The sequence below is a fragment of the Prunus mume genome, linkage group LG6, assembly GCF_029339155.1.
Source record: "Prunus mume cultivar Tortuosa linkage group LG6, ASM2933915v1, whole genome shotgun sequence".
NCBI lineage: Eukaryota > Viridiplantae > Streptophyta > Magnoliopsida > Rosales > Rosaceae > Prunus > Prunus mume.
Window position 1 is genome coordinate 18,953,799 of NC_142703.1, and position 16,841 is coordinate 18,970,639.

Consider the following 16,841-nt stretch of genomic DNA (forward strand, 5'->3'; position numbering starts at 1 on the left):
TTCAACTATTCTATTTCAGTAAAGAAACGAAAGACAGGAGTAAAATGGGGTGTGAGAAAGAGAAAGTACCTGAGAGTTTATGAAAGAGTAGGGCAAGTTAGAGGCGAAGACAGTGGAGGCACAGTGCTCGCTTTCGCTTCTCCTTTTGCCACCATCTTTGCTTTTGTTCTTCCCCATCTCTGTTTGGTTATGGAATATAGACCTAAAACCCCAGCAGGGAACGAAAGAGAAGGGTTTCGTTCATTTGTTGTTGTTGTTGTTGTTTGTGTTTGGTATTCAATGAAGGAGAGGGTTTGTAAGTAACGTGGGCTTGCAATTTGGGCCTGACCCTGCAAGAAAAGTAGTTTTGGATTTGGATGACTTTCACGCTGCGTTTATTTCTTTGTTTTGTTTTGTTTGTTTGTTTTTTCTTTTTTTTGGCATACAAGCGATATAGGGGAAGGGGAAAATGGAACTTGGTATCTTCCTTTGAGTTATTTTAGTTAGATTGGTAAGAGTCAAAATTTGCCCCAACACAAGGGCAGAACTAGTTCTTTACTCTTTGGGAAATTTGCACATATGCCATGAAACTATTTTAGGGTGTGTGCATTTGTCGTTCAAATACAAAAATATATTATAAGGATAACAAAGAGGAACTATATGGACAACAAAGAAACACTATATCGGGGATGAAGGGGTTATTATAGAATAAAAGCTGTGAAAATAGCTATTTTAGCACAAACTCCAAACTTTTACAGAATTGAAAGGCGGCACAAAATGAAGCCTAAGTGTTAAGCATATGTAATATCTTCTTAACTCCTTAAAATTGAAGATGAGCTCCTCCTTAAAACAAACGGGATTTTGACACTTGTCAAGTTAACTCGACTTTGTTTTTCTTTGGTTCCTTTCAGTAATTTTTTAAGTTTAAATACAGTAACTGCTTCTTCTTTTTTGTTGTCCGAAAATACAATCAAATAATTTTGTATTTACCTTGTCCGCTTTTCAAACCTTGATAAGCATTAAACGCCAAGACTTATTCGTTTCTTCAGTGTCTGCCTTCCAAAGGTTCCATCTTTGTCTTCCTCCTGTTCATCACAGCTTCTCAAGTTAGGGTTTTCAATGGCACAAGGTACGCTCCTACAATTTTCTTCGTCTTCGTCGTTAATTAATTTCGAATTCCTGGAATTCCCTCCCTTAGGGCTTAGACTTGCGTTAAAGTTTGTTTCTTGACAGTTTGTATGATCTTAACATGAGTGAGTTCTGTTTTTGTTTGTGTTTATATATATGATTTTTTATTTTCTGTTTACTTATACATCTGCCAACGAAAACCCAAAATTGTAATTTGAAGACTGTGTTAACTTAGTGCAGAACACAGAAGCTAAATATATACAAAGCAGAAAAGGGTATATAGTGATAGAGGGAGTTTCAATTGAGTATCCCTCAAACCTTATTTGAGGGACACTCTTTTAGGCCCACTCTGCATTGTATTTCAACGATGCAAACCATATATTTTTTTAAATCTTCGTTTACATGATCACCTAAATAAAAAATCATTTAACCAGTTGATCAATTGATAGTCATTTTAGTGTTTGTTGAAAGCACCTTGTTCGTGTATTTGCTTCATCACAATTAGATGTTTTAATGGTTTATAATTTTATTTTATTTTATTTTATTTTTAAAGATGATCTATGAATGAAGACTTAAAGTTTAGACGGTTCGTATCATTGAAATACTAGACGGAGTGGGCGCCACAAGGTGTCCCACAAATAAGTTATTTGAGGGATACCTGACTACGTGGGGAATCTGTAGTTAATATATTCATATATGTGCTTTTGCGTATGATTATGTGTGAATGGTTTGCTTAGATCATTTTTGTTTTGGCGTTTTGACAAGAATGAGTAGTTTTATCGAAATGCTTGAAAACCTTTGTCTCCCTTTGTTTCAACATAGAGCATTATACTTATGTTATGAGGCAAAATGAATGTTTTGTTCTTGAAGGTAATTATTGAGTAGATTATCTTTTGGATTATCAATGCGTTTCACTGATAAAGTTGGACATTCTTGCAAAACACAAACAAATTGTTAGTGTGAGATGTTTTTACTGCAAGGTTGAATTCTCTGGAAAATTAGCTTGTGTGTAGAAAAGTTCATCCCTCGTCTATTAGTCCGCTTCTTGCTTGGTTTGTTTGCCTTCTAGGAAGTTGCACTTAAACTCAAAATAATTCCTCGCAGAAGAAACATATATGTCTTCAGCTCTAACATAACAGATTTGGTTAAGCCACCCTGAGTGCACTACGATTCTATTTTATGCGTTGTTAATTAGTTGTTTATATCATCTGTTGGCTTTGTTTCTTCCATCAGTGTGAACTTTTATGTCTGATTATACTGTTTTTTCTTTTGTTTACTACATGAATATTTGAACATCATGAATGAAACCATGCTAGGTGGTTTGGGTATAGCTTGAAAGGTTGTTTCAGATGATGTTGAACCAACATACTGACTTTGGTCCAAAATGATTGGAAACTAGGTTTTTGTTGTCATTCGGAATTTTTTTCCAAGGAGCTTTTACCTTTTTCTGTTTGGGTTTTTTTTCGACTTTAAACTTTCATGTCAGAATGGAACAGTAACATGAAAATTTGCATGTGAACATGTATATAAACCTGTATACTGACGGAATATATTCACATTCACATGTCAGCATAAATTGTTTTGCATTTGTAACAATTAGGTGTTACTTGTACTTATTTCAATTTACTGTTTCCCACAAATTTGTAGCTATGGATGTTGGAGGTGAGGTGATGGAAAGCACTATTCCTTCTCTTATTGTAGATTCTGTTCAGAAAGGAGAGGTACTTTCTCCAGAAGATAGTGCTTGGGTTGATTCCTGCCTGATTAGTGAATCTGATACTTTGGATGATGACTGGGCTTCTCTGAAAGGTGCCCTGCTAGAAATCCTTAATTCTCAGCCTGAATCACTCAGCTCTTCTGCACTTCCTTCTGGTGAGGGGGCAGATACAGAACACTTCCAAAGAAGAACCCAAAGGAGTCTGCTTCCTATTAATGAAGACGAAGAGAGTGGAGATGATGATATGCCCACTGATGAGGATGCTAGTAATTTGCAGTCATCAACTTTTACGGGAAATCCATTCTTGCCAGGTTACCGTGATGATGACCTTGGAGTGACTGGAAACCTTGAGTTAGGAGCCAATGTTGTCTCTACAGTATCTGAGATGGAGCCTTCAACTGAGGATATTTTCAGGGTTTGGGACTTGGATGTTCCAGTGGAGGAAGATGATCTTGTTAAGCAGTTGGAAAAGGCCCTTGAAGAAAGTTCACTTCAACCGCTCCCACCAACTTTCAATGATTCTGATGTGTGGAAAAATTTGAAAGTAGATTCGGTTGATGCTCTAATTGCTGGAATTGCAGACCTGTCTTTGGTTGAAAGTTCCAGATAACATATTCATATTTTATATATATATACCAGAAGTTTAATTTTCCATTATCATTGTTCTGCTGTTGAGTATTGGCTTCTTGTTGTCTCAAATTTTCATTGAAACATGGACGATGGTTTAAGATGGGGGAAGTTTTCGGGATTGCAGTTTTGGAAACTCTGGTTTTGTCTTCACAGTGTTTCATAATTTATGGGTTACCTGATGCCCAAATAATTCTTTTCTTCCATCAGTCTAGTTCCTATGTTAGAAGATGATTTATTTATTTGTTGACTATACTTCAACATCTTACCAAAATATGTCATGGAGAGGCAAGAGCTAGATGATGCTGTTTGTGCAAATCAGCAAAACCACTCATTGCCACTGCCATTGTGCACCATCCATGCATCTGCTAGCTGGTTAGGGCCTTTAGATTGGCAAGGAAAATCATGACCCCCATCATGTGGAGTAGCTGACGTGTAATGCTATCGGTCGTCCATGTGGATTTTGGCCAACATCAAAACTTTACTATTAAACCATAGCCATTTGTCAGTAAGTATGGAAAAAAAAAGCAGGAGAGATCATAACAACCGCATATTTACTTTCCATTTTGGACTCTTCACAATGTGAGCGTCATGCATTTGTCTGTTTACTAAACAGAAGAAAAATAAATATCATAAGTTTTCCAAGACTATTTCAGCCTATTTTTACAAGGTGGGCAAAAACCCTCATGTCTGAACCACGTATGCAGCAGCCCAAGTCAGCAAGTTATCATCCACATGGCGAAGCAGTATTGGTCCTCGCACAACAGCCTCAAATTAGACATCTTTGTTATACACAAGACAATTATAAATACAGAGAGTGAGCCCATGTGTGGCAAAGAGCGAGAGCTTCGCCAGAGGAGATAAGATTATATTAAACTGCTCTTCACTAGGCTGCTACTCTCGCAGCTAACAATGGCTTCTGCTTCTCTCCTCAAGTCTTCTCCAGTCCTCGACAAATCTGAGTGGGTGAAAGGCCAGACTCTCCGTCAGCCCTCAGCCTCTTCAGTGGTGAGATGCCTCCCCACCACCCCATCTGGTCTCACCATTCGTGCCGGTTCCTACGCTGATGAGCTTGTTAAGACCGCTGTAAGTTTCACAACATTTTATTTGCCATATGATTTGTACATTATTATAAATTATGCTCTCCAGAAAGTATATGCATGCCTTTTTGTCTTGCTCTGCTCTTATCTAAGTATAGTCTTAGGCCCAACAAAATCTAAAAATCTTATGGGAAATGTTAGTTTGCCAAAACTAAACTGTCAGTTTGAACTATTGATAACATGTTCTAATGTTAGTAGAGAAAATAGTATCCTTAAACTTGCATAGCCTGTTGAGGTTTGAATACTGATGATGATTGGTTTTGGTTTGGGTGTAGAAAACTGTTGCATCCCCAGGCCGTGGTATCTTGGCCATGGATGAATCAAATGCAACCTGTGGCAAGCGTCTTGCCTCAATTGGGTTAGAGAACACGGAGGCTAACCGCCAAGCCTACCGTACACTCCTTGTGTCAGCTCCTGGCCTTGGCCAGTACGTCTCTGGTGCCATTCTTTTTGAGGAGACTCTCTACCAATCCACCATCGATGGTAAGAAGATCGTTGATGTGCTTGTTGAGCAAGGCATCGTCCCCGGAATCAAAGTTGACAAGGTAAGCCCCTGAAATGAAAATCCATACATACCGAAGCAGCTTCAAGCATACTTTGATGAAAACATAGGGCATAAATCTTATTGTAGCTGCATGTTTTTATCATGATAACAACAGGGTCTGGTGCCCCTAGTTGGTTCCAACGATGAGTCATGGTGCCAAGGTCTTGACGGTCTTGCCTCTCGCACAGCTGCCTACTACCAACAGGGAGCTCGTTTTGCCAAATGGTATGTATCAAATCTAAAATCCCCATGTTAATCTGGCAATAAAATTGAGCTCATATCATAATAAGGTAAACTGATGAAACTTTAACATATTTTCCAACTTTGATGAACTAGGCGTACTGTTGTGAGCATTCCCAACGGGCCATCAGCTCTTGCAGTGAAGGAAGCAGCATGGGGTCTTGCCCGCTACGCTGCCATTGCCCAAGTAAGAGGGCTGATATCTATGCAGACAATATTTGTGTTCTTTAACTGGTTCTCAATCAATAGTAGTTTTGCTTTCAAAATTTATTGACAAGTATCAAATTGCTAATTAGACCACCGGCTTGGTGTTTACTGTCTAGTTAGGATGTGTTTCTGATAAGGGTTTTGCTTCTTGATTGTTTAGGACAATGGTTTGGTCCCAATTGTAGAGCCAGAGATTTTGCTTGATGGTGAACACACCATTGACAGGACTTTCGAAGTCGCCCTGAAGGTTTGGGCCGAGGTTTTCTTCTACCTTGCTGAGAACAATGTCTTGTTTGAGGGTATCCTCCTCAAGCCAAGCATGGTTACTCCTGGTGCTGAGGCCAAGGAAAGAGCCACCCCTCAACAGGTTGCAGACTACACCCTCAAGCTCCTCCACAGGAGAATCCCCCCAGCCGTCCCTGGGATCATGGCAAGTATCATAAAGATTTTCTAAGAACTTAACACTGATTTATTATTTCTATGATGACAAGATATCATGTACTGATCTTGATGGAATTGTCTTGTTGAGCAGTTTTTGTCCGGTGGACAATCTGAGCTTGAGGCAACCCTGAACTTGAACGCAATGAACCAATCAGCAAACCCATGGCATGTGTCATTCTCCTATGCCAGAGCTCTCCAAAACACCTGCCTGAAGACATGGGGAGGCAGGCCGGAGAACGTGAAGGCAGCTCAGGACGCTCTGCTCATTCGTGCCAAGGCCAACTCACTTGCACAGCTTGGCAAGTACACCGGAGAGGGAGAGTCAGAGGAGGCAAAGAAAGAGTTGTTCGTCAAGGGCTACGTGTACTAAGTCATTTGTACCAAAGCTATAAATGATGAAGAACAAAAGGCAGCTGATGGTGTTGATGTTGATTGAGGAATGAGACTAGGTTCTCTTAAATGTGTGTAATGATTATAGCCATGAAGACTATTTTTGTTGATGAACATTCCATGTACTTTTTAGCAACTTAATAAGCTTCTTGATGATGAGTTAGCCGGTAGTTATAAATCAGATTCTTTAATGCCTGAAATTTGCATTTTCAGTTCATAAATTAACCTCAACCCCAAATAAAAAGCAACTTTCAGCACCCGCTTGATCCTATGTAGTACATAGCTGTTTTGTTCATGGCCGTATAATTGCTAGCTTTTCTTTTCTTTAGCGATTACTCTCCCACTTAAATTCACTAAACTAATACGGTTCGAATCATCAGACTATATCATAAAGTACATCGCAACGATGCAATTCTCATTAAGTTAAGCCTTCAACTAAGGACCTCCTTGGACTGCCTTTTGTGCGTGTATAAACACTCTGTTAAGCAACTAATCCAGATTAATTAGGCCTATCGTGATTAAAACACTAAAAGATAGAGTACTTTGATGCTCACAGTAGAAGTGCTGAGAGACTCCAAGACCATCTAAAAACAATTCACATGAGTTTTTGGGGGAGCATTAAACTACAGAATTAGGCATAGTTAAGTAGCCTACTATGATTCTAATGCTACTATTTAGGTACAAGCTTTTGCTCAAATTCACATTTTGTTTTCTAAGATTTGTTCAAAATGTCATGTAAGTGCAAGACAGACCAATGTCAACAACGATATTCAAATCTGATTACAAACACTTTTGAGAAAACTATAGTAATGAATTTCATTTCCCTCTTTCAAGCTAGAAACAATGTTTTTGACACAAATGTAGATAGTTTCTTCATTTAATCTACTTTGCACAAGGAATGTGACAGACTGATCCTGAACCAAAGAAAACGGAAGAAATGTACGAAGAAGGTACTTGAGTTGACAAGCATCATGAAACAGTAATTGTCCAGAACATCTGCAGTCACAAAGTAGAAGCAGAGAAGGGTCCGTAAATTTTTCAGACAATTTTGACAAAGAAAAATAAAATCACGTTAGATTAATGAATACATAAAACCATCAAAAATACAAATAGGCTGGCAGCCTAAAAATACAGCGACATCTTGACTTCATTCTTAAAAGAAGTTGTTTATGTCTACACGCAACCGATATCAAAACAAGTAAAGTTAAATATTCCGGATAATCGCATCATAAGACATTAATTTCCCTACTTCCCCAAAACTCTAATCCGTGACATAAATTTTGTTTGGTCGTGGCAATAGTATAACAGGAAGCCAATACAATTTCCACCTGTTTATTTCTACCAAAACTTTAAAGATAGAAAGGGTAGTTTACAAATTGGAGGGAGAAGATGACAGCTCACATTCAGTTTGGTTTTAAAGACACACCATGAGTCACTCAACATAGTTGGAATTAAGAAAAAATACCAAGCAAAAATCTCTTAAGATCTGCCACCAGACTAGCGTTCGGTTATTTAGGAGGACTAACTCAACTTTTAAGAGCAATATGTTTCATTCTCCTTCAAAAGGTCTGTATTCAAGTTTTTATAAGCCATGCAGAGTGGTTCTCACAACCTCAGAAGTTCCACGTATCCACATACCAATTAAAAGCAAAAACTTGTTACCAATACCAGAGCTAGAATCCCACAAATAACCAAACAGCAATGCCGAAACCTGGTTGTTTTCCAACATTAAAAGGCACATTAACCATATAGGGGGGAAAGCCTCTAAGTTTTTCCTGAAACCAAGAGGATGTAGCCTGTTACTCTCTTCAGTAAATAGCAACTGTTAAGAAAAATAACCATCCTTCTCGTTTCCGACATATTATCCAAGTTCTAGGAGAAAAAAAAACCGTTTAAATTGCCCAAAAAGGGCTTTTTAAGCCTAAGTACTATTGTTTCTGCTAGCAATTAAAGTAGGTCAATAGCTAATATGGTGGGTGTTGGCATAAATGGATGGGTACCTAGAGCAAAAGACTACCTTAACCACTCCATTACATTACTTAATTTATTAACTGAAGTTCATTATGTACAACGATAACCCCTTCTTGTTTAAAATATCCCCCATTTATATATATATATATGCTTTCTTTTTGTGCATTCAAACTAAAATTATGGTTTTAAAAAAAAAGTAAAGGTAAAAGGAAATGTGCTTTCTATTTAGTAATCAAATGTTAGTAAGGATCCAATTTTGCCCATGCATTATCATATAATAAATAATTGGGGAAGTGTAAAAAGTATTATAATGATAAAAATTGACAGTATCTTCATGTCAAGGAGGTCTGATATCAATTGGAAATATAGAGCATAATAGTAATAAGTCTCTAAAATGGCCTTGTTTTTTTTTTTTGGTCAAAAGTCTCTAAAATGGTCTTGTTTCTAAATAGCATCCAGTGGGCTTTGTGTGGTGGGTGCTGGGGCTGGTGGACCAAAGATTTTACTTGCAAACTTTTTTTTTTCCCTTTGTAAGAAATCTACCCTTGGCAGTGACCCAATTTGAGAAAAAGGTTCCAGACATTTTTTAGCATTTTGAAAGAAAAAACTATTGAAAATTGCCATCTATTTTATGTGCGCTTGTCGATACACAATTGATCCGAACAATTCTTTGCTTTTAGGTCTGAATTTTAAAAAATCAAACTCAATGCTAGAATACCTTCCTGAGCTATAAGCAACAATGACAACTTCATGCTAGAAAATTGAGAAAATACAAAACAGATGGACGAGGATAAGGAGATATGTAAAAGGCACCTTGGTCACTTTTCAGGCTATCTTTTGAAGGACCCAACAGGAACAACACTTGCAGATTCATCATTCACACCATTTTGAACATCCAAACCCTGTTCCTAAAACATAATGGCAAGAAAATTGTTGTTTTGATAAACCAAAATGCTTATAAATTTCAAATAACCGAAGGATCAGAACACAGTTCACAACAGTCAAACAGAAATCCAAAAATGAATGTCATAAAAAACAAAAAGTACAATATTAAAGAATCAGATACTGAGGTCAACATGGGAAAAATATATACCGGGCTAGTTGAAGCTTGCCCGTTCATTCTTTGGGGCCTGGTATTAAGATCAATCAATCTATTGTCCATCTTGTAGTCACCAACAATATTGTTGTCTAGGACTGCAACTGGAGAGGCACTGCAATTCTGTTGATTCTCTCTTATACTTAAACTAGGTGGCTGAATATGGTCTTTTCTTACTTCCTTTTGGTCAAGTGGTTGAAGCCCTAGTTCCTCTGAACGGCCAGGCTTATCCCCTGGAAACTACAAAGAAATGCCCAAGAGAAAGGAAATAATCTCAGGAGATCTATAAGCCAGATATAAACCTTAACCACAACTCCCCAGTAGAGAGGAACAAACCTCAACTCTCTGCCTGAAAAGGAGATACCTCCTATGGGTTCTTTTACCACCAACATGTACAATCATATCGCATTGCAGGCAAAGGGAACTACCATCTACTTCACAGTAAAAGAAGGCTACATACATGTGCCCACAGGGAGGAGAAATCTTCAAAATCTTTCAACATAAGTTCAACATTGATATTCTCACAAAAACCGGAAACATAAAAGTCTTGCATACCAGGAGCATTTTCGCAAATATCACAGCAAGGAACATCACTGGGGCTAGCTAGCCCAACCCGTACATGTCTACTGGCAAGCTTTATTACACATATGGACCTGCGATTCCAACACAAAAGAACAAAATAATGCTTCTACAATAGTTTGTGAATTATATAAGATACAAAGAGCAGATGGTGCCATATGCCTGCTAAGAGCTTGTATTCAATACATAACGTTTCGATATTTGAAACTAACACACTACATTTAATAGAATCCCACAATCACTGCTCTTACCAACATCTCAAAATTCATCATTTATGTGAACTAATTAAGTTTCCCCATCTTTGAGTTCAGGCAACAATATACCATAATTAAGCATAGCCAAAAAGGGAAATTTGAGCAGGCGACAACTACATCAAGTAAGAGGACGAAGTCAAGGATTTAAGTATAAACCAACAACAAGAAGTGATTCAGCTTACAATGATGAAATCAACATCATAGAAGCAAGGCAACAAAGCAGTTGCTATAACCTTTTACTTTTCAAACATGGTAAAGCAATCAAGACTAAAATACTTTGCAAAACCCAAATTCCAAAAACTTGCAAATTTGTATGCTAAGATCACTGGAAGCATAAAAAGCAACCCAATCCCAAAACCCAAATTCAAAATTCCCCAAAACCATGAGTGTCAAATAGAAAGTCAATGTTTGCATAAACAAAATTGCAGATGAACAAAGAAAAGAAGGAATGAAGAACCTTTTCGTCGCAGGAACGGCAAAGAGCGGCCTCGTCAGCTGCGCAGAAAACGATGGCAGCAGCGCCCTCGCACACGTCGCAAAGCGTTCGCATTCTGTCTCCCACTCCTTCTCATTCCTCCATTCTACTCCCAAACGCCATCGTTTTCGGTTTCCTCAAATACAGGCAAAGCCAAAGAAAAAGGGAGGAGAATTTAAGTCTTGCAGTGGTCCTTTTATACAGAACGTGGGCAGTAGTACTTTGGAGTCTTTACCTGTGACGTTTGATTTGGTCTCTGTGCTTGCAGGTTTTTAATTTCATTACCATTTATGGAAATGTCTCTTTTGGTAGCTACACTTCAATTTCAGTTGATGGTTGTTCCTCAAGCATCAATTAATGCATGTACACATGTGGTTCTGTTGGGATCTTGCCAACTATTAAGTTTTTTTCTTGTTACATTTTTTGTTGGGTCATGTTAGGGAGACCATCTTTAGATACTAACTTATGTATCAACTCTCTAATAGAGTGGAGTCACCAATATAATGGGTCACGCCTATTAGAGTTGCAGTTAATTATCTAAACTCTCCCTATCATTTTCCTTTTTGGTTTGACCACGTTTCTAATATATCCTTTCTTGGTGAAGTAAACGCCTGTATAATTACAAAAACTCCTACGAGGGACAAAATAATATTTCAAGGAGCTTCCAACTACGAACCTCTATTTACAAATCAATCACATTTTGTTTACTTCTATTTCATTTCATTCAAGATAACTTACCTCTTTTTTTTTTTTAACAGTATATAATATTAAACCTAATTCTTGTGTAAACAATTCATAATAGGAGCCTAGTTCTTGCCTAATCCATCTTGCATATATACCAAGATATTTAAAGGCTACTCTCAAATTAATTATAGGAACCTAATTCTCTCTCTCTTGTTGCACTGGTTTCTTCTCTCTTACACTCGACTTGGATCTCACCAAAACCGAGCCAAGCCAATGGAAGCTTTGGACGATTTGGCGTTAGTCCCCGAGGATGGCTGGTTAGATGCCATTCCTCTGGCCATGGTTAGATGCTATTTCCATGACAATGATAGGATGGGTAGGTAGGGAGTGGAGAGCTTGGGGTGAGGGAGGGCAAGGGATGCGATTTCTTCCCTCAGTATCTAGAAGACCAAAAGGATCCACATAATTTTGTTATTACATGTCATTGTGGCATAGCCACTTGTACAAAGCTGGTCATAGAATGAAAGCTCCTTCCAATCCATTTTAAGCCACTAATCTCCTTTATCCATTGACCCACCACCTTATTTTTTAAGTCTCTAGTAAATTTAGGCCAGAACCTCCTCTTTTGTTATCAAATTATTAAAATAAAACGCTGGCTCAATGATTGTGGACAAGATGCTCTCTCAACTCAAAGACCCTTTAAATTAAGCATAGATTTCTCACGTCCCAAGTTCATAGCCCATGATTAGGGACCCCAAACTCAAGACGTTGCCCAAGTTTATCATGTTTAGAGTTTACATCTGAGTTCTGGAGTTCGGGATTCGACTCTTTAGTCCCGTGTATGGAGTCCAAGATCTTGAGTTTCTGGTCCGATACTAAATCTTGAGACTCAGGTCTCATATCATGAGTCCTTCATCTAGGGTCTATAGTTCTGTGTCTAGGGTTGGGCTAAATCCCAATGCAATGGTATTGAGAAACAGTACATTTTTATGTGGAATTTTCGACTCCAACTCCAACCTCCCAACACCAGACTCGGGGCCAAAACCTCAAACATGTCAACTTGTCCTTTAAATAATTTTATTGAGGGACACATTGTAGCGTCCGATATAAATTTTATTTCAACAATTTAAACCGTTTATTTTTCAAGTCTTCATTTAAAGATTATCCTTGAAAAAAATTAGCAAAATTGAAAATCATTAAAACTTTTAATTATAATCAACAAAATCAACGATCCCAATAGTTCAAGAAAATACTAGAACTACAACCATCGATTGAGTGGTCAAACAATTCAAGTGATTTTTTGCAAATAATTTTATTCGTGGGACACCATTTACGAATTTTTTCAACGATCCAAACCGTCTATGTTCAAATCTTCATTTATAGATCATTCTTGTAAAAAATCATGCAAATTGAAAATCATTAAGGCATCTAATTGGGAGAAACAAAATAGACGTACATGGTGCTTCAAGAAAAGACTATAATAACAATCATCTAATTGAGTGATCAAATGGTTTCATATTTAAGTGATTTTTTGCAGAGATAATCTTTGAGGTAATATCTAAAAACTACAATTCGGATCATTGAAATACAATGCGAGGTGGCCCTACAAGGGTTTATTTGAGGACCTCAACTGAAGCCCTATATAAATATATATATATACACACTTTTTTTTTTCTTATTTAAAAAAAATGAGGATTATTTTTTTTCTTAGTAGGAATGTTCTTATTAAATTTGAAAATGGATAAACTTGCTATTAGCTTAATTGGGTTCATGTCTTGAGTTGGGTTTGTCAATCTTTTATGATCCTCCTGATAGTATTAGGTATTTTCTTGGTGAAGATTTATTTGGAGTCTGTAGGCCTCAAGTCATTATTTAGTTTCTTTATTGTGCGGTAGCCCTGTTTCTTCACCCCAAAAAAAAAAAAAAAAAAACTTGCTATTAGAATTTATTTGGGTGTGGATATAAAATTGAAGGACATCAATAAAAGCTCCCTTTTGGTTTCTCTCTTTCATTTTGTGCCTATCAAATTTGAGAGCTGGACAAATTGAACTTTTGGGCTCTATTGGAAATATGTATGGGTCAGCAAGCAATTGCCTTTCCACGAAGCCCCACAGTAGCTGGAGGGGTACCAGCTCCCTTATGGGTATGAGCAATGCAATCAGTGAAAATTCTATTTGAATACTTATATGCAAATTTTACGTCACATATGATAGAAAAATTCAGGTCTGCAACTTGAGAAATGACCCCATCGCTTATGGTATTGGAATTTTTGAAAACATTGCCTCAATCCGTCCATGTTTATTTTACGGTCAGAGTCTATTTTATTTCCTTCTGTGGCTCTACTTTATTTTTTATTTATTTTTAATACTAGTGATATTGAAAGAAGGGGGAATTGAAACTAGAACCTTGGCTACATGGGTAAATGTTGTTAACCGTTTGAGTTACAAGTTCCTTACTCAATCATGATATTCGTTGACAAAGGCGCACAATTATGTCATAATACTTCAAATCGAAACAATAATGCTAGAGACATTAACTTATTAATTACATCAACTGTCAACATATTGAACCATGTAACATCAGTTTGTGTAATAAATTGATGTTTCTAGCATGACCCAAATCAGAAAAGTCCTATAGAGTGGTTGTCACATTTTAATCAGTTGTTAGTTTGAAGATACAGACGTTGTAATTGATTAAACAAGCCCATGGATTAATCTAAGCTATCATATAATAATTCTTAAAATAAATAAATAAAAGCCTTTAAAAAAAGAAAAAAAAGTGCAACAACTGCTTTCTATTTTATGTTGCACAGTTCTCTCAAGTACTGTGTGCAAAAGAATAATCTCAATTCTAAGCAAGAACAATGTCTTTGTGACTTATAACTCTAGTCACAGAGTATTTATTCTCACATTCACGGTAAGAGTTCAATTCTCGTTCGTTCTTCCCTAAATAATAAAAATAAAAGTTACAAATATATGTAATTGGACTAATGTAGTTGTCATTTGGTGAAAAATCTATGAGTGATTTGATCATATAGTACTTGTTATTAAAATTGTTAGATCTTCATTTAATCATAAACATACACAAAAGAAAAAACAGGCATTACAATGATGAATATAGATAGATAGGACAGGATCCAAAGTTTAAGTCCTCCCTCAGCCAAAAGTACCTTTTTTAAGTGCCTATTTCGTGGTTTCCAAGCGACAAAATATTCTGATCAAGAACATGAAAAAGTATCTGTTTGATTCTTCTCACTCATCATTTGATTTTAAATTTCCTATTTCAGTCCAATTATTTCGGAAATGTTTAGAGTTTCTAAGGCTCTTTTTGGTGGGCTAGCTTGAACTGGTTATAATGGGCTTTGAAGCATTGGATTGGACTGACTTGGACTAACTAGGTTTTAAATCCAGTTGTATTCATTTTTGCACCAAACAACATACTGCAAATAACTTCTTCTTTTTTAATAAATCAATTTTATTTTTAAAATCAGATGCAAAATTCAGACCGAAGAAAACCCTTGACTTTTTGTAAAAAGCCTAGAACCATATGCAAAACCCAAAAATCTAGTCTAAGGAGACGACATCGTCAAGTTGGAAGTCACATCCACCCATTAACCCTGCATCTTAGAGATCTCGCTTTTATGGTTTGGATCTCTAAGCAACAACGTCATCGAATTGGTCTCAAAGCACCGTACATCCACATGAGAGAGCTTACTGACAAACGCCATGACTCTAGAGAAGGGTTGAAGGCAGTGGAACATAGAGATGAGCGAGATTGGGATGATGATAGGAGAGAGAGAGAGAGAGAGAGAGAGAGAGAGAGAGAGAGAGAGAGCAGACGAAGAGAACGGCTTCGAAACCCATGTCTCACTTTGGGTTTTGATATCAAGCGTATGTTGGATTCATATCCTAAACAAAAATTTAAGTCCAAGTCAGTGTGTAATGCAATTAAGCCCACCAAACAATAGACTAAACCCATGTCCATTTTAATTGAAAAAATCTCATTCAGTCCATCCCACCAAACAGGGCCAAAAGTTACAAATTAACCAAAAAACTTCACAGTTGAGAAACCCAAAAAAGCAAATTTGTGGCAACTTACCAATGTGACACCCCATATTTCTAATGGCATGTTTTCTTGTGATCCACAAAACTATGTTGTGCTTGAGTACCGAATATTAAAATGTAACATCCAACTCAAAATCAATAAAAACCTCTAATGCAAGACTTTTATTTTCAGCGTGGGATGGCACTCTCAACTACGAATATCAATATATATGCGCGGAAGATTGTTATCATTTATATATACGTAATTACGTATAATGGTCCGCAAATAGTTGAAAGCAATGCTCTGTTTGAGAATGTCTTTTTTCTCTGTCTTGAACCTTTTAGTCAGAAAAGGCCGCATAAAGAGTCAAATCACCGCTGCTAGCTGGTTGTGAATGGTGTAAAGAACATGAGATTTGGTAAAGATGCTTTCTTGAGGGGTAAGTAATGTAGGGACTCATTATGTTACAACTTACAATGCATGCAACTTTGAGGTGGTTGCTAACTAAAAGGTGCCATCAGTTCTGTTGTATGCATCAAAGAGCATGTGGGTTGGTCATGCTCCAAGTAACATGTGGGTGCCTGCAGCTTAGGTCCTACTATGTTAATCTGACTGTTTAACACCACAGAGTGGGGAGTGGGATATAACTCAGTGGGTTGAGCTCTTCCGCCTCCAGTAATTAATGTATTGTTCTTTGTATTGTTCCACTTGTATCATAAAGAATTTATTTAAAATATTTCGTTTATGACATTTTATTTACCTAACAATGTTATTAGCATGCCAAACTGTTTAACTTGAACTATTTTAGTTTATACATATGTTGACATTACTCCATTGATTAACAACAATATGTACATTATTAGTGCCCTAATTACTGCTATTATTATTATTATTTTCCCTACAACAACTTCATATATCTATAGTTTTTTCGTTGAAACTTTATATTCATAGTTTTCTTTGGGTGTTGTTAAACGATTCTTAAAATTAATTGAGTACACCTTAATATTTAAATTAAAATGTAAAATTAACTAAGTACACCCGATTTAACTACTAAAAATACTCTTGATACACTTTAATACACTCTATCGCACAACACCAAACCCATTCGAAAGTTGACTGCCGAACAATATCAGACCACCAAACCCTTGTTGCCGAACACTACCAGACAAACACAAAACTAAATCAAATATCTATGATTCCATTCCCTAAAAATCTGGTAATTAAAAACTCTACTCCCATTTGAGAAGTGGCTGGCGAACACTATCATATAATATTTATAAAAAGAAAAAAAGAAAAAAAAAAGTGAACAGTTCACGATAAGGGGGAAGATGTGTTGAATAAGGACATCAGTTAAAAAAAATAACT

General features: G+C 36.9%; 2 protein-coding genes and 1 pseudogene across 4 annotated transcripts; 2 read left to right on the forward strand and 1 right to left on the reverse strand.

The window, feature by feature from the left end:
- Positions 1 to 947: 947 nt before the first annotated feature.
- On the forward strand, positions 948 to 3,481 carry LOC103335608 (uncharacterized). Of its 2 annotated transcripts, none has more exons than XM_008238625.2 (2): positions 948 to 1,108; positions 2,755 to 3,481. In XM_008238625.2, exons 1-2 carry the CDS (start codon positions 1,099 to 1,101, stop codon positions 3,432 to 3,434), a joined length of 690 nt encoding a protein of 229 aa, XP_008236847.2. In that variant the 5' UTR covers positions 948 to 1,098; the 3' UTR covers positions 3,435 to 3,481. The 2 variants fall into 2 exon arrangements, with proteins under 2 accessions (XP_008236847.2, XP_008236848.2); XM_008238626.3 differs by having other exon boundaries at positions 971 to 1,108; positions 2,809 to 3,481.
- Positions 3,482 to 4,359: 878 nt separating this feature from the next.
- FBA2 (fructose-bisphosphate aldolase 2) lies at positions 4,360 to 6,551 on the forward strand. The gene is made up of 6 exons (XM_008238623.3): positions 4,360 to 4,537; positions 4,827 to 5,096; positions 5,211 to 5,320; positions 5,432 to 5,522; positions 5,703 to 5,972; positions 6,075 to 6,551. Exons 1-6 carry the CDS (start codon positions 4,364 to 4,366, stop codon positions 6,351 to 6,353), a joined length of 1,194 nt encoding a protein of 397 aa, XP_008236845.1. The 5' UTR covers positions 4,360 to 4,363; the 3' UTR covers positions 6,354 to 6,551.
- Positions 6,552 to 9,162: 2,611 nt separating this feature from the next.
- On the reverse strand, positions 9,163 to 11,028 carry BBX19 (B-box type zinc finger family protein; annotated as a pseudogene). The gene is made up of 5 exons (XR_016127739.1): positions 10,731 to 11,028; positions 9,996 to 10,093; positions 9,777 to 9,892; positions 9,438 to 9,680; positions 9,163 to 9,252 (listed from the first exon to the last, which is right to left on the reverse strand). The product of XR_016127739.1 is annotated as a B-box type zinc finger family protein (transcript).
- Positions 11,029 to 16,841: the final 5,813 nt, after the last annotated feature.

Bases quoted from the DNA above. Each gene is read 5' to 3' on its own strand.
- FBA2 (XM_008238623.3), top strand. From the start codon at position 4,364: ATGGCTTCTGCTTCTCTCCTCAAGTCTTCTCCAGTCCTCGACAAATCT. The intron at 5,321-5,431 runs GTATGTATCAAA...TTGATGAACTAG, and splicing joins GGAGCTCGTTTTGCCAAATG to GCGTACTGTTGTGAGCATTC. The intron at 5,973-6,074 runs GCAAGTATCATA...CTTGTTGAGCAG, and splicing joins CAGCCGTCCCTGGGATCATG to TTTTTGTCCGGTGGACAATC.